Consider the following 25299-nt stretch of genomic DNA (forward strand, 5'->3'; position numbering starts at 1 on the left):
TCTTTCAGCAATTATGGGAAGACCCGCTTTTTGGAAAGTATAAACTGATTTCGATTGCTCAACTTGGCTGCCCAAAAAATTCACTTCAGCGCTATTTCTCTGGGTGATCGGAAAATTTCGATTGGTTCTGAGCAAAAAAAGTAGTGTCAGGAAAAATTGCAAGAAAGCAAACATTTTTAATGTTTTTGTACTCTGTGAGAGAACTAAATCCGTATTTTTGAAGAACCCGGCAGAATGGTTTTTTATAGGCATTATTACTGCTCAGACTTAAAACTCCAATGAATTTCAGGAAGGTTTACACCACTTACGATGAGCACATTGATGAGATATGAATCAATTTTAAAAACTTTTTCATGAGCCGAAATAATGATATCTTGTAAATAAGCATCAAACAATCTTACTTCTTGTCTGCGCTAAATTCAAAAGAAAAGTGAAGCTGCAAAGTCAACAGGAAAATTAGGTTGCATTTATTCACTGGGAACATTAATTTTTGTTTTCAAGCCAATTACAACTCCTTCATGGCTACCACTACATCAATCAATTCTAACTTATACGCTATAGCAGTTTGAATTAAAGACACAGGTGTGATCAACTCTCGAATCAAACCAAGCATCGCTCAGGCAGATAATATTGGGTTTATGATCTTAGAGATGAAAATTAAGGACGAGATTTTGAGGAATGGAAGTCTTGAGGTATGGGCGTTTTGATCTGTAGACGATTGCACACTATTGGGGTTAAAGTTTTCCCCGATAATTTTTCAATTATAAAATAACTCTTGACCTTTAATGGATAAATTGTGTTTCTCATAAGCAAAACTGTTTATCACATTTGTCTTCGCTGATATATTGTTGTTTTTGTAGTCTCGAACGTAGAAAATTTTTTTGCGACAATTCTAAAGCCTTTTAGTTCTTAAACGGATTAGTAGATTGTTTTAAAAGTCCGAAGATTATCAATTTTTACTACAAGCGGTCCGTTCTTCTCTGTTTTCAGTTTTTCTAATCTGAAGCAGTAATAAAATACGACATGTTTCAGCCCCAATGTTTGCTCAAAAAGATACTACTTGTTTTTTGTCTTCATTCATTGCTTCAATTCTCGAAAAATGGTTTTGATTCCCCTTATTCCAAAAATTTTTGTTTTGTTTCTCCCGATTGTTGCCTTTGTTTGGATATATTGCTTCAGATACCCACCCTGCTCTTTAATTCATCGATTTCATTTTGTAGCGGCTCATTTTTAGCTTCTCAAGAATTTTGTTTCAATTGTTTATTATCTTTTATGGTTTCGGACAACTCTTGTTGAATGTGTGTATCGTGGGATTGAATATAATCCGTTAAAGAATCAATATGGCTTTTGTTACTGGAAGTTGACCTTTTTGCTCACAGTTTTCACAAGCCCAACTCATGCTCTGAATTTTTTTCTAAAACTGTGCCAAAATTCTATTTGGTAGGCTTGAGCAGGAATCATGAGACCAGGTTTTGCAGGATAAACATTCTACACAAAAATTATCACAATGCTTCTGGCAGGATTGGCAGGAAAATCTAATAAACTGATGTAAACATTGAAATTCGCTTTTTGTTTTTGTCATCTAGTGGAAAACTATGAAGACTTTATCCTAGTTGAGGAAAAATCAGGACTAACTTAACATGAATTACAAAAAAAACACTATACTGTTGAGATGTCCTTTCTAATTAAGTGTAGTCCTTCGGACGAAAGAGCTTTATCTGAAAATTCTAGTGTAGTAGCAGAAAAATTCCCGGAACGAAAAAAAATCACTATAGCTGTTTAAGAGCTAACGACATTGATACAGTTCTATAAAAGTTTGGTAGAGAGCTAAGAAAAGATATTTATTTTCAGTTTTATGTTTTAGAATAATATGTATTTTTGCCAATATTCAAAGAGTAACTAAAACAAAAACTCACTTCCTGTTTCTAGCAAAATAAATTGCCATCTTTGTATGTGCGTTGTTTTCAACTAATTGTGCGTTGGTTTTGATACTACTCATTTTTAATTAAGAAACGCGATATTTGGATATCTGCCCATTTTTCAGGTTGGTCACTGTTTCCTTACCACTACATCACTCTAGTTGGAAGGTCTTTTCTTTGCTGAAAAAAAACGCAATTGAACAATTGAGCCTATTAAATCTCCTCAGTGAAATGGTTCTGGTGTTCACGGCTGCAACATCAATTTCTTGTTATTTTATTTAGTTTTTTTTATTATTTTACTGTTCTTTTTGTAGTGGTATGAAATATTCTGGATAATGAAATGCCTAAATTTTTTGTTCAAGAAGTATAAATGAGGAGATCGCAATTGTTCCCTCAATTTTATCTCAAGAAGAATAAATGAACAATTTTAATTTTAATCATTTCAGTTGTTACCTAATGGATTTAGTCACTTTGAAAGTAATGGTTTTCAAAAAAATGGATACTTTTTTTAAATTCACCAATTGAGCTGCTTCATTGAATTGTGTGTGCACAGAGTCTCACTAGGTCCAGGTAACATGACTTTTTTCGCAGCAGAGCGTTATTTGCACCTTTTAGGTTTTATGCAATGCCCATTTGTTTTTTTTTTAAATTTTTTCATCGGCCATCCAATGCTGCTTTAATTTACCCATTTAGTACTTTGCTGAACAACATGCGAATTTTTGAATGTTTTCTATGTCATCCTCTTAGTAAACAATTCAGTCAATTTGTCGATGAGCTTTGACGGAAAACATTTTGTGCAAACTCACATTATTGGACCTCCTTGTTTAAATTAGACTTAATGCTTGCGCTTGGATGCCAGTTTTTTCAATGGACAACAGCTGATCTCAACGACAAAAATTCATTTAAATTTATTTATCAAACCAAACACTCAATATAAACACAATTAAAAATTTTATTTTTATTCAAATTGTATGGCGCTCTAAATCGCACTGCAAACTAATTTATTTGATTGCATTTTATAGTACCAATTTTGTTACTGGAAATTGACCTTTTTGCTCGCAATTTTCACAAGACCAACTCATGCTCTGAGTTTTTCCTAAAGCTGTGCTAAAATGCTGTTTGGTAGGTTTGAGCAGGAATCTTGAAACTACGTTTTGCAGGATAAACATTGTACAAAAAAAATATCGCAATTTTTCTGGCAGGTTCGGCTGGATAATCTAATAAACTGGTGTAAGCATTGAATTGTGCTTTTTGGTTTTGTCACTTTGTGGAAATATAAAAAGACTTCATCCTAGTTGAGAAAAAATCAGGACTAACTTAGCTTGAATTACAAAAAAATTGTTCTAAATACTATGTACTCCAATTTGTATGGCGCTTTAAATTGCACTGCAGACTAATTTATTTGTTTGCATTTTAAAGTACCATATGTCTGCTGCTTTATCTAATTGTTACAGAGTCTCACTAGGTACAGGTTTCATGACTTTTTTCGCAGCACAGCGTTATTTGTACCTTTCTGGTTTTATTCAATGCTAATTTGATTTTTTTGTTTTCTTTTAAATGTAGACATCGGCTTTTAGGTGTAATTTTGTCTTGTCTTGCATTCTCTTTAATAGCAGCTCTCATCGGTCATTCAATGCGGCTTTATTTTACCCCTTTAGTAGTTTGCTGAATAATATGGGAATTTTTGAATGTTTTTCATGTCATCATAATAGTAAACAATTGTCGATGAGCGTTGACGAAAAACATTTTGTGCAAACTCACATTATTGGACCTCCTTGTTTAAATTAGACTTAATGCTTGCGCTTGGATGCCAGTTTTTTCAATGGACAACAGCTGATCTCAACGACAAAAATTCAATTAAAATTATTTATCACACCAAACACTTAATATAAACAAAATTGAAAATTTTATTTTTATTCAAATTGTATGGCGCTTTAAATCGCACTGCAGACTAATTTATTTAATTGCTTTTTATAGTACCAATTTGGTTACTGCAATTTGACTTTTTCGCTCACAGTTTGCACAAGACCAACTCATGCTCTGAATTTTTTTCTAAAACTGTGCCAAAATGCTATTTGGTAGGCTTGAGCAGGAATCATGAGACCAGGTTTTGCAGGATGATCATTGTACACAAAAACTATCACAATTTTTCTGCAGGATCGACAGGAAAATCTAATAAACTGATGTAGGCATTCAATTTTGCTTTTTATCTTTGTCATGTAGTGGAAATAGAAAAAGACTTTATCTTAGTTAAGAAAAAATCAAGACTAACTTAGCATGAATTACAAAAAAAATTGTTCTAAGCACTATTCTGCTGAGATGTCCTTTCTAATTAAGTGTAGTCCTGCGGACGAAAGAGCATTATCTGAAAATTCTAATGTAATAGCATAAATTTTCCAAGAACGAAAAATTAATCACTTTAGCTATTCAAGAGCTAACGACTTTGATATAATCTATAAAAATTCAATAAAAATTTGATAGAAGGCTAAAAAATTCTTTATTTTCATTTTTATGTTCTAGAAGAATTTGTAATTCTGCCAATATTTAATTAGTTACTGAATGAAAACTCACATCCTATCCATCTTTATATCTGCTTAATTCTGAGGTTGGTCACTGTTTCCTTACCACAGCTTCACTCTAATGGGGAGGTCGTTTTATTGCTGAAAGAAAGCGGATTTGAACCATTGAGCCTATTGCACTTTCTCAGTGAATTGTTTTTGTTTTTAACGGCTGTAACTGCAACATCATTTTCGTGTTAAATTTTTAAAATTATTTTACTGTTCATTTTGTAGTGGTATCAAATATTCTGGATTATGAAATGCACAAATTGTGTTTAAAAAATAAAAATGAGGAGATCTCAACTGCTCCCTTAACTACATCTCAAGAAGAATAAATGAACAATTTTATTTTTAATGTTTTCAGTTTTTACCTAATGGAATTAGTCACTTTGAAGGTAATGTTTTTCAAAAACTGGATACTATTTTGAGTTTCATCATTTAAGCTGCTTTATTGCATTGTTACAGAATCTCTCTACGTCCAGGTATCATGACTTTTTTCGCAGCACAGGGTTATTTGCACCTTTTAGGTTTTATGCAATGCCTATTTGTTTTTTTTGTATTCTTTTAAATATAGACATTGGCTTTTAGTCGTAATTTGCGTTATTTTTGTCTTGTCTTGTGCTCTCTTTAATAGCACTTCTCATCGGTCATCCAATGAGGCTTTAATTTAGACAATTAGTACTTTGGTGAACAATATGTGAATTTTTAAACCTTTTCTATGTCATCCTCATTATTGACAACTAAATCAAATTGTCGATGAGCGCTGACAAAACATTTTGTGCAAATTCACATTATTGGACCTCCTTGTTTGATTTAGACTTAATGCTTGCGCTTGGATGCAAATTTTTTCAATGGACAACAGCTGATCTCAACAACAAAAATCAATTAAAATTATTTATTACACAAGACAATCAATTTAAACAAAATTGAAAAATTCAAGTTTATTCAAGTTGTATGGCGCTTTAAATCGCACTGCAGACTAATTTATTTGATTGCCATTTTTAATACCAATTTTGTTAATGGAGTTTGACCTTTTTGCTCGCAGTTTTCACGAGACCAACTCATGCCCTAATTTTTTCCTACAACTTTGCCAAAATGCGGTTTCGTAGGTTTGAGCAGGAATCATGAAACCACGTTTTGCAGGATAAACATTGTACACAAAAACTATCATAATTTTTCCGGCAAGATCGGCAGGAAAATCTTATCAACTGGTGTAAGCATTTGAATTTCGCCTTTTGTTTTTGTCATCTAATGAAATATAAAATGACTTTATCCCAGTTGAGAAAAAATCGGGACTAACTTAGCTTGAATTGTTCTAAGTACTTTTGAGTTGAGATGTCCTTTCTAATTAAATGTAGTCCTTCGGACGAAAAAGCTTTATCTGAAAATTCTAGTGCAGTAGCAGAAAAAATCCCGGAACAAAAAAAATCACTATAGCTGTTTAAGAGCTAACGACATTGATACAGTTTTATAAAAATTATATAAAAGTTTGGTAGAGAGCTAAGAAAAGATATTTACTTTCATTTTTATTATTTAGAATAATATGTACTTTTGCCAATATTCAAAGAGTAACTAAAGACAAAACTCACTTCCTATTTCTAGCAACATAAATTGCCATCTTTGTATGTGCGTTGTTTTCAACTAATTGTCCGTTGGTTTTGATACTACTCATTTTTAATTAAGAAAAGCGATATTTGGATTTCTCCAGGTTGGTCACTGTTTCCTTACCACTACATCACTCTAGTTGGTAGGTCTTTTCTTTGCTGAAAAAACGCAATTGAACAATTGAGCCTATTAAATCTCCTCAGTGAAATGGTTCTGGTGTTCACGGCTGCAACATCGATTTTTTGTTAATTTATTTAGTTTTTTTATTATTTTACTGTTCTTTTTGTAGTGGTATGAAATATTCTGGATAATGAAATGCCTAAAATTTTTGTTCAAGAAGTACAAATGAGGAGATCGCATTTGCTCCCTCAATTTTATCTCAAGAAGAATATATGAACAATTTTAATTTTAATCATTTCAGTTGTTACCTAATGGAATTAGTCACTTTGAAGGTAATCTTTTTCAAAAACTGGATACTATTTTGAGTTTCATCATTTAAGTTGCTTTATTGAATTGTTACAGAGTCTCCCTACGTCCAGGTATCATGACTTTTTTCGCGGCACAGGGTTATTTGCACCTTTTATGATTTATGCAATGCCTATTTGTTTTTTTTTGTATTCTTTTAAATATAGACATTGGATTTTAGTCGTAATTTGCGTTAATTTTGTCTTGTCTTGTGCTCTCTTTAATAGCACTTCTCATCGGCCATCCAATGAGGCTTTAATTTAGACAATTAGTACTTTGGTGAACAATATGTGAATTTTTAAACCTTTTCAATGTCATCCTCATTATTGACAATTAAATCAAATTGTCGATAAGCGCTGACGAAACATTTTGTGCAAATTCAATTATTGGACCTCCTTGTTTGATTTAGACTTAATGCTTGCGCTTGGATGCAAATTTTTTCAATGAAAAACAGCTGATCTCAACAACAAAAATCAATTAAATTTATTTATTACACAAGACAATCAATTTAAAAAAAATTGAAAGTTTCAAGTTTATTCAATTTGTATGGCGCTTTAAATCGCACTGCAGACTAATTCATTTGATTGCCATTTTTAATACCAATTTTGTTATTGGAGTTTGACCTTTTTGCTCGCAGTTTTCACGAGACCAACTCATGCCCTAATTTTTTCCTACAACTTTGCCAAAATGCTGTTTGGTAGGTTTGAGCAGGAATCATGAAACCACGTTTTGCAGGATAAACATTGTACACAAAAACTATCATAATTTTTCCGGCAGGATCGGCAGGAGAATCTTATCAACTGATGTAAGCATTTGAATTTCGCCTTTTGTTTTTGTCATCTAATGGAAATATAAAATGACTTTATCCTAGTTGAGAAAAAATCGGGAGTAACTTAGCATGAAATACAAAAAAAAATGTTCTAAGTACTATTGAGTTGAGAAGTCCTTTCTAATTAAATGTAGTCCTTCGGACGAAAGAGCATTATCTGAAAATTCTAATGTAATAGCGGAAAATTTCCAAGATTGGAAAAATAATCACTAGAGCTATTCAAGAGCTCACGATTTTGATATAGTTCTATAAAAATTAAACAAAAATTTGATAGAAGCTAAAAAAAATTCTTTATTTTTATTTTTATGTTCTAAAATATTATGTAAATCTGCCAATATTTAATTAGTAAATGAAACAAAACTCACATCAAATTTCTAGCAACATAAGATTCAATCTTTATATTCGTTGATTTCAACTAATATCCGTCAGTTTTGATACTACCATCATTTTTATTTAGGAAATATGATTTCTGGATATCTGCTCATTTCTCAGGTTGGTCACTCTTTCCTTACCACAACATCACTCTAGTGGGGAGGTCATTTTCTTGCTGAAAGGAAGCGTAATTGAACCAATGATCCTATTAATTTTTCTCAGTGAACTGTTTTTGGTTTTAACGGCTGCAACTGCAACATCGTTTTCTTGTTAAATTTTTTTATTATTACCTTACTGTTCTTTTTGTAGTGTTATCAAGTATTCTGGATAATGAAATTCCCAAATTGTGTGTTCAAAAGGTACAAATGAGGAGATATCAACTGCTCCCTTAATTACATCTCAAGAAGAACAAATGAACAATTCTAATATTAATCATTTCAGTTGTTACCTGATGGATTTAGTCACTTTGAAAGTAATGGTTTTCAAAAAAATGGATACTTTTTTTAAATTCACCAATTGAGCTGCTTCATTGAATTGTGTGTGCACAGAGTCTCACTAGGTCCAGGTAACATGACTTTTTTCGCAGCAGAGCGTTATTTGCACCTTTTAGGTTTTATGCAATGCCTATTTGTTTTTTTTTTTAAATTTTTTCATCGGCCATCCAATGCTGCTTTAATTTACCCATTTAGTACTTTGCTGAACAACATGCGAATTTTTGAATGTTTTCTATGTCATCCTCTTAGTAAACAATTCAGTCAATTTGTCGATGAGCTTTGACGGAAAACATTTTGTGCAAACTCACATTATTGGACCTCCTTGTTTAAATTAGACTTAATGCTTGCGCTTGGATGCCAGTTTTTTCAATGGACAACAGCTGATCTCAACGACAAAAATTCATTTAAATTTATTTATCAAACCAAACACTCAATATAAACACAATTAAAAATTTTATTTTTATTCAAATTGTATGGCGCTCTAAATCGCACTGCAAACTAATTTATTTGATTGGATTTTATAGTACCAATTTTGTTACTGGAAATTGACCTTTTTGCTCGCAATTTTCACAAGACCAACTCATGCTCTGAGTTTTTCCTAAAGCTGTGCTAAAATGCTGTTTGGTAGGTTTGAGCAGGAATCTTGAAACTACGTTTTGCAGGATAAACATTGTACAAAAAAAATATCGCAATTTTTCTGGCAGGTTCGGCTGGATAATCTAATAAACTGGTGTAAGCATTGAATTGTGCTTTTTGGTTTTGTCACTTTGTGGAAATATAAAAAGACTTCATCCTAGTTGAGAAAAAATCAGGACTAACTTAGCTTGAATTACAAAAAAATTGTTCTAAATACTATGTACTCCAATTTGTATGGCGCTTTAAATTGCACTGCAGACTAATTTATTTGTTTGCATTTTAAAGTACCATATGTGTGTACTTGTGAGATACCAGGGCTTTTTCTTCTCCTTTCGTTCTTCAGTTGAACGTCGAACGGCCACAGTAAACCTAATCATCTAAAAATTTTAATGTCATTAAAACTGAGTTTTATTTTACTAAGAGCATTGAGAACCTGAAATTTATGTCTGTGAAATGAATCCGACCTTGCAAGTCCTTCGTTCAGTTGTTGAAACACATAACAATTTGTTTTAACCGCTAAAAGAATCTTATGAACCATATGAATATTTTTCATGTATGACACTTTAATCGCTTTTTGAGCGTCTAGAGCAGTTTGGTTTATTCTCTGTAATTATTGGGGGTTCAGGTCGCACACAATATCAAGCTCTCTCTGACAGGATTATAGTAGTGTGCACGAGGGAATAATTGCAGTTCTGACACTACGTTCTATGCAGGAAAAGACGAGATTCTAACGTTCCTTCTATACTTTCCATAAATAGCCATTATTGAAATGTTTATGGAGCGTTTTATGGAGGATAAAATTGGTTTGTTTCAGCTTGTCCGCATTTTTTTTGGTCATATCGCAAATTACTTATTTCTAAATCTTTTTCGTTGATGCCAAAACAAAAAATTCCAAAGAATATTTTTATCATTAAAGTGTAGTTGAACAGTCATTATGAATAAGCGTAATAAAACAGTTAAAAAAATAGTCCATCATGTGCATTACGATAGTCTAGTCAGAGCTTGCTCTAGTGTGCGGCCTGAACCCTTACCAATAACATAATCAGCCAAACTGCTCTAAACGCTCAAAAAGCAATTAGAAACTCGCATTCATGAATATATATTAATAATTTAATAATAATATAGGAAGAGTACATCGATCAGCCGTAATCCCTCCCCTTCCCTCTCTATCCTCTTTAGAGCATGAAGAACACTTTCATTGTCAATTAATGGTCGGGTATTAACGTCGGTTTTCGCACACTTATTTTCTAACTCATCCTATTTGAGCTTCTTTTCGTTTTTCAATATTATCTATGGGATGATGGGAAAAGTCACCAATTTTTCGTGTGCAATTTTTTGACATAATTGGACTGAACATATTTCTGGGCGCGCCAATTTTTCAAATGTCACCAAATATCACTGCGAAAGAGACAGTTTCTCAAAATACACAGAATCAGCCCGTAATGGACGTTTCTCGAGTATATCTGGAATAATCAATATCATAACACGTTCATTTATCTTAACAGGCGCAATGGGCTCGGCCATTCATGGAAATTGATGACCCCAATATATTCCTGCTGAGGACAGTCTTCTTTGTCTGGGTCTCAATCAATGCATTCTTGGGTATACCTGGAAATATTCTTGGTTAGCACCGCCCAAATTGAGGTGCTCGTTAATGATCAGACGATTAAAAAGCGCAAGGGGTAAAATTTCTTTACACGAGCGAGCCAACGTGCGGAGTCTGCCCAAAGTCTGATAATAAAGGAGCACGTCAACTGGGATTTATCAATCATATCACTTTCATTTAGCACCCTGTGGAATCCATTGGTTATTGCTCATATTTTTGTGCAATATCTAAAAAACAATCTGACTAAAAGCAGGTTAATTAAAACTCTTTCAGGTAGTTTTTATCTTCTAAAATTTATAGGAAGATTATGCCCGGGCCGAGGATTTTCCCCATATCAAACTATTGGCTTTTATTTGTACACAATCTCAAAAAGTTCAGTATCAGTGCAACAAACCGGGCTAATATAGACTTCTCAATTCGTCTTTTTCAAAAAGTTGTTAACAAACGTTTTTAATGAAGTTCGACATTTTCTTCACCTAATTGGAGATTTCATAAAAATTCTGTATACAAATCAAACTATTGGCTTTTATTTCTACACAATCTCAAAATGTTCAGTATCAGGTCAACAAAACGGGCTAAAATAGACTTTCTAACTTGTCTTTTTCGAAATGCTATTAACAAAAACTTTTCATTAAGTTCTACATTTGCTTCACCTAATTCGCTCAAGAGTGTAATAAAGAGTGGAATAAAGAGTGTAATTATAGTATTATAGTGTATTATTAAAAGTGTAATAAGGGTGTACTAAAGAGTGTAAAGAGTGTACATTAAAGTGTAATTTTCTCAAAATTACACTCTTACACTCTTATCCCTGCTAATTAAGAGTGGAATTGGCTTTACACCCTTATTCACGCTTAATAACGGCGGAATCCGGGTGTACGCCTCGGCCCGGGTGAGATTTTGCGTGAAAATAAAAGTCATTAACTGTTGTCAGGTCTTACACGGTAATAATTGTGACTCATTAAATCCTACTTGACCAAAATTCCATACTAACTGCGTTTTGGAGTTCGCAATTGGAAGTAATGATCTCCTCATTGGTAAAACAAATTGTGCTGTTAAAATTAAATCTTCCTATAAGTGAATTTTTTTCCTTTTCTTTAACCTTGAGTTAAGTTTGTTTTCATTTTTTGAATTTGAAGAGACAGTGGAATCTGTCAATAATTTGGCAAAAAAACTCTTTTAGTCTTGATTGAGGTTGTCGCCTTTTTCCGTTGTAGTAGTTGTCTTGTCTATCAAAAGTTAGAACCACGTTAATGTTTTCGTACCTTTAGAATACATTTTCCTGTTTCTTCCAAGGTTCTCATCCTGTACAAATTCCAGAGTAATTTCTTTACAAGCGTCTACCGGTACCAAATTTTGCGAGTGATTTTGCTAACATTTGTAACCACATTTCCCTTTTCCTATCTTAATACATTCTACGTGTTAAACGTAACTACAACCTTAGGGAATGAAAAGGTGGTGCCCTCAATGGAGATTCCAGTCAGTGTTTTTCATTTTCAAGCTCAAAGTTCAAAAGTGAAATCCAGTTTTTGGCCGAAAACTACTTTTTGCGGAAGCATATTCCACAAAGAATTGTGCAGCAGAGTATAATACCTCATATCAGTATTCTTAAAACATTAAATCGTTAAAAATTAAATGTTTGTGGAATGCCTTTATCGCCAATTATAATTGTATTTCTTTGGAAGTATATTCCATTTAATGCCATTTAATTGGCGTGTGAAAACTACTTACACCTAAATTAAGTGCTTTCCACATTGGGCGTCAAAAGATGGCGGGAGCGCAACCCACACTTTTTTCAACTAATTTTTGTTTTGCTAACAGTAGACGCTTGTAATGTTACCATTTTTTTAATTAGATGGCAAGATTCCTGCATTGATTGAAGGTTTTCATCAAAAGAGCGTGTTAATTTTACCCTGTTCGATTACAGAATTGTAATCTGCTAATACATTGCGGGGTCGGAACCCAAAAAACACCCAAACTTTACTGTGGAAATTGATCGTGTTTACGTCAAAATGGCGCTCAAAAACGACAGCTGCTCTTGCAAAAAATTCATGTATAAAATCATATCAGCTTATATTTATCATCTTATTGTGTCATAACAAAAATGAGATTTCCTCGCTTTTTCTTCAAATTCGTCTGTTTTGTTGTTTTGGTATTTGGCATTGAAAATAGTCCGTTTGGTTTCTTTCTCGAACAAAAAAAAACGCATTTTTCTTATTTTTCTGAGTAGATTTGTTTTTCAGGGATGTTTGCTTTTATCTTTGAAGCATTTGAGCAATTATTACTGTATATGGTAAATTTTAAGGTCGTTTGTATGGTTATGTAACTGCAACACAGGCAATGTAGGGATTAAGGCAATGCATAGGTAATTAGTAGCCATTTGACTTTGAAAATGTTACGCTAAGCTTGTTTCTTTTTGTTTATTTGGTTTTTTGCATATGTTCGGTTCTTTGCCAAAAACCACTTCTTTCGGATAAAATTTGGTTTTCCTCAGTTCTATTGTGGGTGTTTGCAAGAACTTACCCGGGTCGAGTTTTTTGCGTAAATTTTTGTAAGAAATTCGGTGAGTTTTTGTAAGAAATGCGGTGATTGCGGTGATTGCGTTGACAATAAATTTTTCACCGCATTTCTTACAAAAATTAACTGCGAAATTCACCGCATTTCTTACAAATTTCACCGCATTTGCTTTCCAACGTTTATTCAATCTGATTTAAGATTACAAGCAATATCAGTTGGCGCAGTGGAATAAGCAGTTGAGGGCATGCAGGAGGTCAGAGGTTCGAACCCGTGAACGCAAGATTCTTTCTTGTACGCATACTCAGAACGCGATGAACATACATAATTCACCACGCGAAGATGTACGACATACGCCGTGAAAATCATTTTTTTTCATCACATTTCACCGCATTTCTTACTATATTTCACCGCCAAACCTCGACCCGAGTAGTCGCCGAAAAGTGCAAAAAAAGCCGACAAAAATGTAAAATTCAATGAAAGCAACATTTTCTTACATCCTTACAGGAAAAATAGTGGAAAAATGATGAAGACAACGATTTGAATGGAACAAAATTGATTGTATCATATTATGGAAAAATATCTTTTTCTAATAACTAAGAAAGAAGAACAAATCAGAAACCGATCGGTTTTTGTAAAGAAAAAATGATACACGTTTCAGTTATTGTGAGTGTTCTGACGACTGAAAAACTGCGCCAGTTAGCCAACATCTTTGCAGTGAATTTGGCAATTACTGACTTGGGAGTGATGGTGTTGAGCTTCGTGGTCCAAATTGGCATCTGGTACGGGGAAGACTTCTTCCACCAACACCCCAACTTCTGCGAAGTGTCTGGAGTGCTCTGCAATCTCAGCTGCTACGCCAGCCTCTGGACTATTATGGTCATTGCAATCAACAGGTGCTCTTGTCAAATATTTGGCTAATTCATATCGTTTCATAAATTTTCTTTAAAAAACTCATATACTCCAATTGAATTATTGTAACGGCCTTTTCGTCTGGAATTTTTAGAGAAAAACGATCAAAGCCCTGCTCTGAAAGTTATGATCGTTTTTATCGTTGTTTTTAGGAAATAAATGTTTTCAGAAGGCACAAAATATCAAAATATGTATAAATTAGCGTTGAATGCGGGGAAAGTTTGACAGAAACGTGGTAAAAACTGTTTTAAAAAACAAACATCCTCTGCAAATTAGCTGTTTATGAGATTCCCCTCTAAAATAATACCCGTTTTCGGGGTGTAATGGGGTAAGGGGCTAATGGAGTGTATTTGTTAAAAACATTGTCAAGGGTGAGCCTTTGTGCCCAGCCATATTGAGGTTATCCTTTAAGTCAAAGAAAAGTTTATTATGGCCAGTTTAAGTCAAACGCAATGTTCTCATGGACAATTTCGGTCGAGGACGGCATTTTCATAAAATCGATATCCAAATCAGACCGTTGAACTTTCAAAAACTCGATCAAATTCCAATGAAAATGTTCGAAGTCTATAATAACGTAGCCGTCAGATGAATGGAAAAAAGCAGCCGTTGACTCTAGTAACCAACATTGGGATATAAAAATTTGGAGTAAAATAAAAAGAACAATCGACGTTAACCTAAATTTCTTCAAGAGGTTAAAAAGTTCCTACGTCCTCAGCTTCATTAGATTCAAAAAATATTGTAGAGTTGGCTTTTCAATTCGAAGACAATATGTTGAAGACTAATACTTTAAGAAACTTTGCTATATTAATGCACTAATCTTTAAACATAAGATATCAGTTCATAGGTTTTACTGTTTTTGTTTCTTTTAATTTTGCTTTCTACTTTGATCGTAGAGGCGTAATTTTCTTTTAAAGTTTCTAAAATATATTTAACTGAAACGTTTAGTAAAGTAAGTCAGATTTCAATGTTGAAACTGGCGATTTAAAACGAAATAAAAACAAACAAAAAAAAGATAACAGAGAACCTAAAATTCCAATTTTGAGAGCCTGAGGACGGCTGTTCATCAAGCACTTAAATAAAGTCAGTCATATGCTTTGCAATTTCATGGTTAAATTAATGGCGACAAAAGAGCGCATCATGCACAAATGATGAAATATATTTGTTATAAGATTACAGCTTTTGTTAGATGATTACAGTTTTGTATCACTATTAAAATGATATATCAATCATCTTGGACAATGGACCTCAAATAAAATATCATCATTCACTGTTATGAATTACTATGAAAAACTCAAGATCCGTTTTACGAGACTGGAGCATGTCCATTGAAATTATTGAAAGAAGTTTGGACTCACATGCAACGTTCAACTGAGTTAAAATAAACACCAGAAAAAATATAAAAACTTGTTTGACAAAACCAATCAAAACTTATCTGATAGGTGAAAAACACCGTGTTTTAAATTAATGGAAGTAAAAACCGAAACCCTAAACATTTAAATTCTATTTCTATCTCAATGAATAGAAAAACAGTGAAAAATCTCAATTCTTTCACAACAAAATTTGTCAGAAATAAATTAACTCCAACACCAACAGTCAAGGAAAAAAAAGACAAGTAAATAAGAGGCAAGAATTTTGGTAGAAATGAAAATCAAACGGCAAATTTGTTTTTCAAGTCCTTTAGCAGACTTAGTTTGTTTAAAGGCGGGGAAATTGCTCCTAGTCCACGTTTTTGTACTTTTCAGGGAAATAAAATCAGTTAAAGTATCTTTTGGAACTCATTCACTCTTTTCAATCAACGGAAACATAACCAAAACTACCAAAAACGAGACAATGTAGAAACAAAAAACTATCCTTCAATCTAAATTGCTCTAAATGTTCCAAAAGCTTTTGATCGATAGCTACTCAATCCGTAAACCACAAATTAGAAGCTGATAGCTTCCCTAACGAAAACCAGCCCATTTTTCAAAACATAAAGAATGTCTCAATACAATGAAATTATTAGCTGAAAAAAACGCATTGTGATAACGAATATAAACGAACTCCAGTACATTTCTGGGCTCGGCAAAAGCGTTTAACTTTTAACTGAAAAGCGTTTATTTAATACCTCTAAGAACAAACATGAATGCATATATATGAATACATATATATGCAAATGTCAGAACAAATAAAATCTATAGTTTTTGAGGAGATTGAAATGGTTTTATTAAACACTTTTTTTGTGATGAAAACAATATGCTCAAAATGGTATCACAAAATCAAATTTTGTCGTTCTATATCACTGTGTTCCTCGAGGCACAATTTTAGGGCTATCGATTTTTCTACTTAAAGTCAGGAATTTAGTGAGTTAATATTTTGACGTTATGCAAGTTTCAAAAATTGTAGCAATTCTAGGTCAAGCAAAAAATTGCAGCACAGTTAGATTTATTTCTAAAGGTGTTCCAAAGTGAACCAATACATGAAACAATAAAATTTAATCAAAAAACGAAATGAAAAAGAACTCCCATTTTTCAGAAAGAAAAGATAATTTGCCTAATAAAGTGCCTTTATAAGGTCATTTTTGTAGTCAAACTATAATTGCAGATATATGAGTTTTTTTTACTGATGGACAAAAAATACTCCTCAGTCAGTTGAAGAAAGATACCAAAAAATGGTGTCCGCGATCAGATATTTGTATTTAATGCGTCATCAAATACATCTAGGAACAAACATTAACGCATTCAAATAACTTATATTCTCCCAAATTGATTTTAGTGCTTTTTCTCTCCAAATATTAGTGCCTTTTTCTTTCCTCTGTTTTGTTTGAAACAAATGCAAAGAATTAATTTTTTTATAATGATTTTTTAATTTTCTTTAAAGCAAGCGCAATACTGCCAGGAATATTTTTCTTGTAACAAAATTTCTTTTAACAGAATACCAAATAACAAGAGTATCGCTAAAAAGAGTTTTCAGTACTCTTTAGCAGATTTAAAGCACTGCTCTAGTACATGCTTCAAACTTAAAGAATTAAGCCAATTAATGTAAGCCACCATACTCGTGCTTTTTTATGGTCAAAATTTAAGTGAAGATGGAGTAATGCCAGCGATGGTTCTTTTTCGGAAAACAAACAAATTTCTAATTACAATTAGAAAAAAAATGTCGAAGAATAATTTGAAGAAAGTAACAGGAGAAAAGATTAAACGGCAAGATATATATATATATATATATATATATATATATATATATATATATATATATATCAGAGAGATGCATTCCTTTTTTCATTATTCTAAAAAATCAGAACCTAAGGTTGTTCTAATTTTGGAAAATGATATTGTTTGATATACAAAATTTTAGCGTGTGGCAAACAACATATCCTCATTCCATATATTGAAGGTTTTTCAAAAGAGACGAACTGGTTGTCTTAAACAACAACTTTTTTTAAAAAAGCAGCAAATTTATTATGGAGGCTCATTTGAAATACATTAAATACTAATTCCAAGACAACAAATAACTAATTCAAAAACAACAATGCTTGAGACGCAAGGAGAACACTGTCCACTATCGCACAAAGACTCATATTCGTTTTCTTGAACAGTAGACGTTTTTGAACATATTTGCTTTTCCAGAGGGTAGTGAAGATATTGATTGGTACCAAAGATGTGAGATTTTTGAAAAGGTCTGAGAGGGCGTTTTAGTATGCCTTTCTTAATTTACTCCCCTGGTGCGCCAATTGTCTGAATTTACAATCATACTGAAGAACAATTAAAAGAGGATACTGAAAGACGCCTCTTGCATTTTAAATTTCAGTCTTCATTTCTCCCAAATGGGTTAACTTATGGTTCATAAGACTGCTTAAAATTACGCCAGCTTTGGGATTTAATTGAGAAAGGAACTTTTTTTAGACGATCTCAAGGGTAGTCCAAAATAGTTTGACCGATATTGGGACAGGCATTTCTATTTAAAAAATAAAGAGCTACTTAAAGTGCAGGTATCCCATTAACAGTCTCATGGGTTTTATGGCCTGAAAAAAGATCATTCTGAACATTTTAAGAACATCGGAAATCCAAAATACTAAGAATTATGGAGATAAATGTACTCTTGCATTGCTGTATATTACTGTTAAATATGAGTCTACGTTTTAGACACTGGTCATTTAAGATCAAAATTAACCTGAGCGAGATCTTGAGTCTTAGTAATGAAGTTTAGGACTTAATTGGTTTCTAGGAATTCAGGTGACTCATATCAAAGCCTATCAGTAGTCACATCAAATTCAGAGATTAATTTGGTCTGAGATAGTTAGGCGTCCGGTATGGCGTGATCAGAGATCTTTTCAAACACGCGATAGGCTCATCAGGGTTTGGCTCAACAAGAGGTGACTCATATCAAAGCCTATCAGTAGTCACATCAAATTCAGAGAATATTTTGGTCTGAGATAGTAAGGCGTCTGGTATGGCGTGATCAGAGATCTTTTCAAACACGCGATGGGCTCATCAGGGTTTGGCTCAGGGTTACCGCATGTCAAGGACACTGTGACTTCTCGTTAGCAAAAGCCCGGCATATGACAACAATCATAATCATCAAACTGGACGGAAGTAGCTGACTTCCAAAAACTGTAACAACAAAATCAAGCGAAACAAAACATAACTGAATTACATTATTAATCAAAATCGTTCCAAAATTATAAGATCTAATTAACCCCATCCTTCCCTTATTCAATAACATTTTTGGCAGCCAACCCAACAGTTTCGAAAACACACCTAAAGCTAAGTATTGTTTTAAAAAAAATACATTTCCCAATGAGCTAGACCAATGTGCACCATGATTTTTCAATGTTTCAGAATATCTAAAGATAAGAAATTACACCTATATCAAAACACTCTGACTATGGTGGGGTAATTACACAACAAACAAAGACAAAACGATCAAGATAAACATTGCAACTTTACAGATTTCGATAAAACTTTATTACTTCTTTCCGGTTCTTCTGGGGTTTTTACCCAACCCAAGGACCCCCTTCTGGTTGGTCGTTTCCCCAACCCCCCGCCTTCTTTCCGGTTCTTCTGGGGTTTTACCCTCCCCAAAGACCCCTTCTGGATGGTCGTTTCCCCAACCCCCCGCCTTCTTTCCGATTCTTCTGGGTTTTTTACCCACCCCAAGGACCCCCTTCTGGTTGGTCGTTTCCCCAACCCCCCGCCTTCTTTCCGGTTCTTCTGGGGTTTTACCCTCCCCAAGGACCCCTTCTGGTTGGTCGTTTCCCCAACCCCCCGCCTTCTTTCCGGTTCTTCTGGGTTTTTTACCCACCCCAAGGACCCCCTTCTGGTTGGTCGTTTCCCCAACCCCCCGCCTTCTTTCCGGTTCTTCTGGGGTTTTACCCACCCCAAGGACCCCTTCTGGTTGGTCGTTTCCCCAACCCCCCGCCTTCTTTCCGTTTCTTCTGGGTTTTTTACCCATCCCAAGGACCCCCTTCTGGTTGGTGGTTTCCCCAACCCCCGCCTTCTTTCTGGTTCTTCTGGGGTTTTACCCACCCCAAGCACCCCCTTCTGGTTGGTCGTTTCCCCAACCCCCGCCTTCTTTTCGGTTGTTCTGGGGTTTTACCCACCACAAGGACCCCTTCTGGTTGGTCGTTTCCCCAACCCCCCGCCTTCTTTCCGGTTCTTCTGGGGCTTTACCCACCCCAAGGACCCCTTCTGGTTGGTCGTTTCCCCAACCCCCCGCCTTCTTTCCGGTTCTTCTGGGTTTTTTACCCACCCCAAGGACCCCCTTCTGGTTGGTCGTTTCCCCAACCCCCCGCCTTCTTTCCGGTTCTTCTGGGGTTTTACCCTCCCCAAAGACCCCTTCTGGATGGTCGTTTCCCCAACCCCCCGCCTTCTTTCCGATTCTTCTGGGTTTTTTACCCACCCCAAGGACCCCCTTCTGGTTGGTCGTTTCCCCAACCCCCCGCCTTCTTTCCGGTTCTTCTGGGGTTTTACCCACCCCAAGGACCCCTTCTGGTTGGTCGTTTCCCCAACCCCCCGCCTTCTTTCCGTTTCTTCTGGGTTTTTTACCCATCCCAAGGACCCCCTTCTGGTTGGTGGTTTCCCCAACCCCCGCCTTCTTTCTGGTTCTTCTGGGGTTTTACCCACCCCAAGCACCCCCTTCTGGTTGGTCGTTTCCCCAACCCCCGCCTTCTTTCCGGTTCTTCTGGGTTTTTTACCCACCCCAAGGACCCCCTTCTGGTTGGTCGTTTCCCCAACCCCCCGCCTTCTTTCCGGTTCTTCTGGGGTTTTACCCTCCCCAAAGACCCCTTCTGGATGGTCGTTTCCCCAACCCCCCGCCTTCTTTCCGATTCTTCTGGGTTTTTTACCCACCCCAAGGACCCCCTTCTGGTTGGTCGTTTCCCCAACCCCCCGCCTTCTTTCCGGTTCTTCTGGGGTTTTACCCACCCCAAGGACCCCTTCTGGTTGGTCGTTTCCCCAACCCCCCGCCTTCTTTCCGGTTCTTCTGGGGTTTTACCCTCCCCAAGGACCCCATCTGGTTGGTCGTTTCCCCAACCCCCCGCCTTCTTTCCGGTTCTTCTGGGTTTTTTACCCACCCCAAGGACCCCCTTCTGGTTGGTCGTTTCCCCAACCCCCGCCTTCTTTTCGGTTGTTCTGGGGTTTTTACCCACCCCAAGGACCCCCTTCTGGTTGGTCGTTTCCCCAACCCCCGCCTTCTTTCTCGTTCTTCTGGGGTTTTACCCACCCCAAGGACCCCCTTCTGGTTGGTATTCTGCTTCCCAAGGACCCCCTTCTGGCTTTTGGTAGGTTTTCTTAGGTTCCGGTATTTGGTAGGTATTGGTTCTGGTAGATATTGGTATCTTCCAGCTTTCGGTAGGTATTGGTAGGTTCCGATATCTATTAGGTATTGGTATTTGGTAGGTATTGGTTTTGGTTCTAACACTCGTAAGGCATTGATATCGATAGATATTAGTATTTTTTGGCGGTAAAAACTACTACTGTTACCACAAAACATTCCTGATTTTACTCGGTTTGTCTGAACTACTCCGACTTCTCATTAATGGTCGAGACTAAGGTCAAGGTCAAACAATACAGTGCCCAAAATGAGTACTAGTTCATCCGATTCCCCAGATGGACAGAAGTCAAATGAACAGAAGCGTTTAGAAACCTCTAAACTTATGATCGAAAAAGATATCAAACTACATACTGACTTCCTTAATGCTGCTATAGAGTCCTCAGAAGATATCGAAACTTTAGAGGAAACAGTTAATGAAATTAGGGAAATTCAGCAGAAGCTTGAACCAGTTGTCATTGACCAAATCAGTGGTTTGGAGACTGATGAACAAGATATTATGTCCAGAGAACAGAGCCATTTGAAGATAGACATAAAACGGACTCTGACATTATTCTGAAAACATGTCAAAGAGAAAAAGACGCCTCTTCGGCAAACGTTATCTGGTGGGTTATCCTTGAACTCCATTGAGAACATAAAAACACATGACAACACCTTGCCACAATTAAAACAACGTCCCACTCATTTTGTCTTTGACGACACTTTTTCAATTGATCGCACCACTCAAAACAATACGTCAGCGCCCGTTGAGATTTCCCGTTTTGTCAGGTTATACTGCACCCGGTGGTACAACTCTACTTGTCAACAACACTTCATTCACGTCAAGTTTTAAGATATCAGCTGCACCCTGCAGCGCCACAGCAATCGTTCTCAACTTTTCCTTTCGGATTTCCAACTGATAGCAACTCACTAGGACAAAATACCTTTTTTCCATTAACACAGTCAAACTTCAGTAATATTCCTAACACATCAGTTACGCAGACGCCATTTGCTTCTTCATACAATGTCTCAATGTCTACTTGCTTTCAAAAATCCGTACCCAAATTGAACGCGGACCATTATGATGGTGATCCATTAAGCTGGATGAAATGGTACAGCATTTTTCAAGCTACTATTGACAGAGCACCAAAGACATCATCTGAAAAATGATTCACCTGCAATTCCTATTAACAGGTGGTGCGAAAGCCCTCGTCGACGGCTATGGTTGCAACGGTGACTTATACGCTTCTGCAATTCATCGCCTTCAAGAACACTTTGGGAATCCAAAGCGAATTGTAAACGCTTTCCTTAAGAAATCGAATAGATTCAAAACACACAATTTATCCCATCCAGAGAGCTACACACACTTCTCTTCTCTTCTTTTGACAACGGTGGATACTTTTCAGCCACTTGGATTCGTTCACGACCTTCATTCAACTACGAACCTGAAAGTGGCGCTAGCAAAATTGCCCAATCCTGTACGTCTTGAGTGGAACAAATTTGTGCTAGAAAAGGACTTCCAGCAATCATCTCTACAGATACTCTCTGATTGGCTTCTGCACTACTCCAAAGCATGTCGGGATTTAAACTGTATCCCCCAAACTTTTCAATCAAGCCACGCACAATCGTCCTGGAAAATTTCTCCGAGTGCACCAAACTCCACAGCAGCTACAAGTGGATGGAAAAACAATCAATATAAACAGTCCACTAGCACCTCTAGCAGGAACTCTGTAGTTGAAGGCAGGCAACCCACTGTGAAATTTTGCCCAAGCAATGAAAATTGCCAATTCCTATACAAGTGTACCCACTTCCATGCTCTCCCATCAAGCATTCGCATAGAGCACATAAGGAAACTTAGATTATGTTTCAACTGTTTTGGAAACCATCACGTGGAAAAGTGGACCTCCAAAAACGTTTGCCGTAGCAACAATTGCGGTATGACACACCACACCCTATTGCACGATAGTTTCGCTATTAAGTCAGGTTCAAAACAATCTGATGTGAAAACTTTAAATTTACAAGGAACAGGACAGGTAGCTGTTGTTCGTGTACAACTCAAAAACTGTGATAAAGTTTTGGATACTTATGCTTATTTGGACAATGGCAGTTGCCAAAGCTTGTTGCTGAGGTCAACTGCAGCAAATCTGAACTTAAGCATGAATACCTTTGGCAGTTGCAAATTAGTGGCTATCATATGACTAAAGAAATTGATTGTGCACCTGTAAAATTTCAAATTAGACCCTTACAAGGGGAACAGTCTTTCGAACAAATAGACGTTGTTGCCGTTCCAGATCTCAATATGTCACCCGTAGATACAAAGAAACTTAATCATCTTTGTGATTCGTTTGAACACCTCAACCATATATGTTTCCCAGACATAGGGGACAATAATGTTTCCATCATTCTCAGAATTGACAATCTAGATCTGATACACTACAAACAAATAGTTAAAGGACCCAAGAATGCACCATGAGGTGTTGAAACCCAACTTGGTTGTACATGTGCTGGAAAACTGATTTAATTCCAGATGATTGCAATCCAGTTCAGTTCACTAAACTAAACAGTCATCCTAATATGGACAACAGTATGTTCAAGTTGGGCTTCGATTGGATGAAAATTGAAAACTTAGGCATAGCATCATCCAAGAAAGCAATGTCTAAAAATGACAAAAGAGCCCTTGATAGTTTAGAAAGTACCACTAAACTCGTCAATGATCATTATGAAGTTGGTCTTCTCTGGAAAGAGAACGCCGATCTCCCAAATAACAGATGGCTTGCGGAGAAACAGCTTTATCAGCACAACAAAAAACTTTCCAGAAAACCAATCCAGAATTAAAATAAAAATACGAGGAAACGCTAGAAAAAGACTTGAAGAACGGCTATGTCAAAAAAATAATCACATAAAAGAACAGCCAGATGAAAAAAATTCGTTCCTTCCAAATCACCCCGTGACTAATGAGAACAAACCTGGAAAAGTACGCCCTGTCGCTAATGCATCAAGTGTGTTTCAAGGTCAGTCCTTAAATTCTAATCTTCTGAAAGGTCCAGATTTGCTAAGCAATCTTACCGGTGTAATTTTGAGATTCCGGGAGAACAAAATAGCGCTTTCCGCTGATATCAAACAAACGTTCATGCAAGTTAAAGTAGCTCCTGAAGACAGAAAATTCCTACGCTTCCTTTGGAACAATGATGGTCGTATTGAAACATACGTAATGATGGTCGTAAACCAGTCACATTTTTGGAGCCACAGACTCACCATGTATTGCCTCATATGCTTTGCGAAAAACTGCTCGTGACAACGAAGAACAGTTTCCAGAAGCTCTCAAATATGTAGAACGCAACATTTACATGAATGATTTCTATATTTCCACAATTTCACTCGAAGGTGCCCAAAAAATACTGCAAGGAATGAGAAATGTTCTCTCTAAAGGAGGTTTCAACCTAACCAAATGGAACTCAAGCAGTCCTGATTATCTAAATTCAATTTAACCTAAAATAAGATTACATCCAGACAACGCTCTCCCTCAGAACCAAAAGGTACTTGGTTTACCATGGAACGCAGCATTAGATTGCTATGTGATTGAAAGTAAATTACTACAAAAAATTCAGATTACAGGCTATGTAACTCAAAGAGTTTTACTTAAGTTGGCGGCGTCTTTGTTTGATCCCCTTGGATTTATTGCGCCTCTTACAATTCGTCTACAAAAAGTTTTACCAGCCACATGGAACCATGGTCCAAAATGGGACAAAATCCTTTTACTCGATAACATCCAGGATTTCAGTAAATTAAGTGAAGAAATTCAGGCATTTAAGGACTTCGAAATTCCTAGGAAATATTTCCTAGACAAAACTATAAGCTCAATTGAGCTTCACACCTTTACTGAACCTTCGGAATAAGCTCTATCTGCCGTCTCGTACATGCGAAATGAGTACTCGGATCCATCGATCTCATCGTTAAATGTGTAATGGGCAAGGCTCGTGTCGCCCCAATAAAAAGGATGACTACCCCCAAACTGGAATTGCAAGCCGCTGTATATGGAGCTCAATTAGCCCAGTTTATAAAAGAAGAACAAGATATAGAGTATTCACATTGTGTTTTTTGGTCTGACAGCACTGCAGTCTTGTACTGGCTGAGAACACCTGAAATGCGCCATAGAAAATTTGTTGCAAATCGAATAGCCAAAATTCTTGATCTCTCCTCCGCTTTCAACTGGAAGTACGTTTCATCCACAGCTAACCCTGCAGATGACGGAATTCGAGGATATAGCGTTGAGCAAATGACATCAAAGTCTCGATGGATTTCAGGACCGTCATTTTTGAGTCAAAGAAGATCTGAGTGGCTGAAACAAGAAGTTTTTCATGGCCAACAAGTAAAGGTTATTTCGTTTTCTTCGGTAAACTCAGCTGTATCGAACATTGTCGACGTGACAAGATTTAGCAGTTGGAAAAAAATAATACGTGTGAGAGCACTCTGTATCCTTTTTGCGAACAAGTGTAGGAAACGACACGCAGAAATGAAGTTCGCACATTTCACTAGAGCTTATCTTCATGTTATTCACAATATACAGAGACAAGATTTTAACCCAGAATACATGTTGTTGAAAAAT

The 25299-nt window shown here is 35.9% G+C and overlaps 1 protein-coding gene across 1 annotated transcript in view; it reads left to right on the forward strand.

Moving 5' to 3' along the window:
- The window catches only part of LOC142340953 (melatonin receptor type 1B-B-like), a 103993-nt gene that overhangs the window by 43866 nt on the left and 34828 nt on the right, over positions 1-25299 (forward strand). The window contains exons 2-3 of the mRNA XM_075391737.1: positions 10384-10501; positions 13657-13891. Of these exons, the coding sequence (XP_075247852.1) occupies positions 10384-10501; positions 13657-13891 (353 nt within the window). The remainder of the gene's footprint in view (positions 1-10383; positions 10502-13656; positions 13892-25299) is intronic.

The sequence above is a fragment of the Convolutriloba macropyga genome, chromosome 6 (genome assembly GCF_964194025.1).
Source record: "Convolutriloba macropyga chromosome 6, txConMacr16.3, whole genome shotgun sequence".
NCBI lineage: Eukaryota > Metazoa > Xenacoelomorpha > Acoela > Convolutidae > Convolutriloba > Convolutriloba macropyga.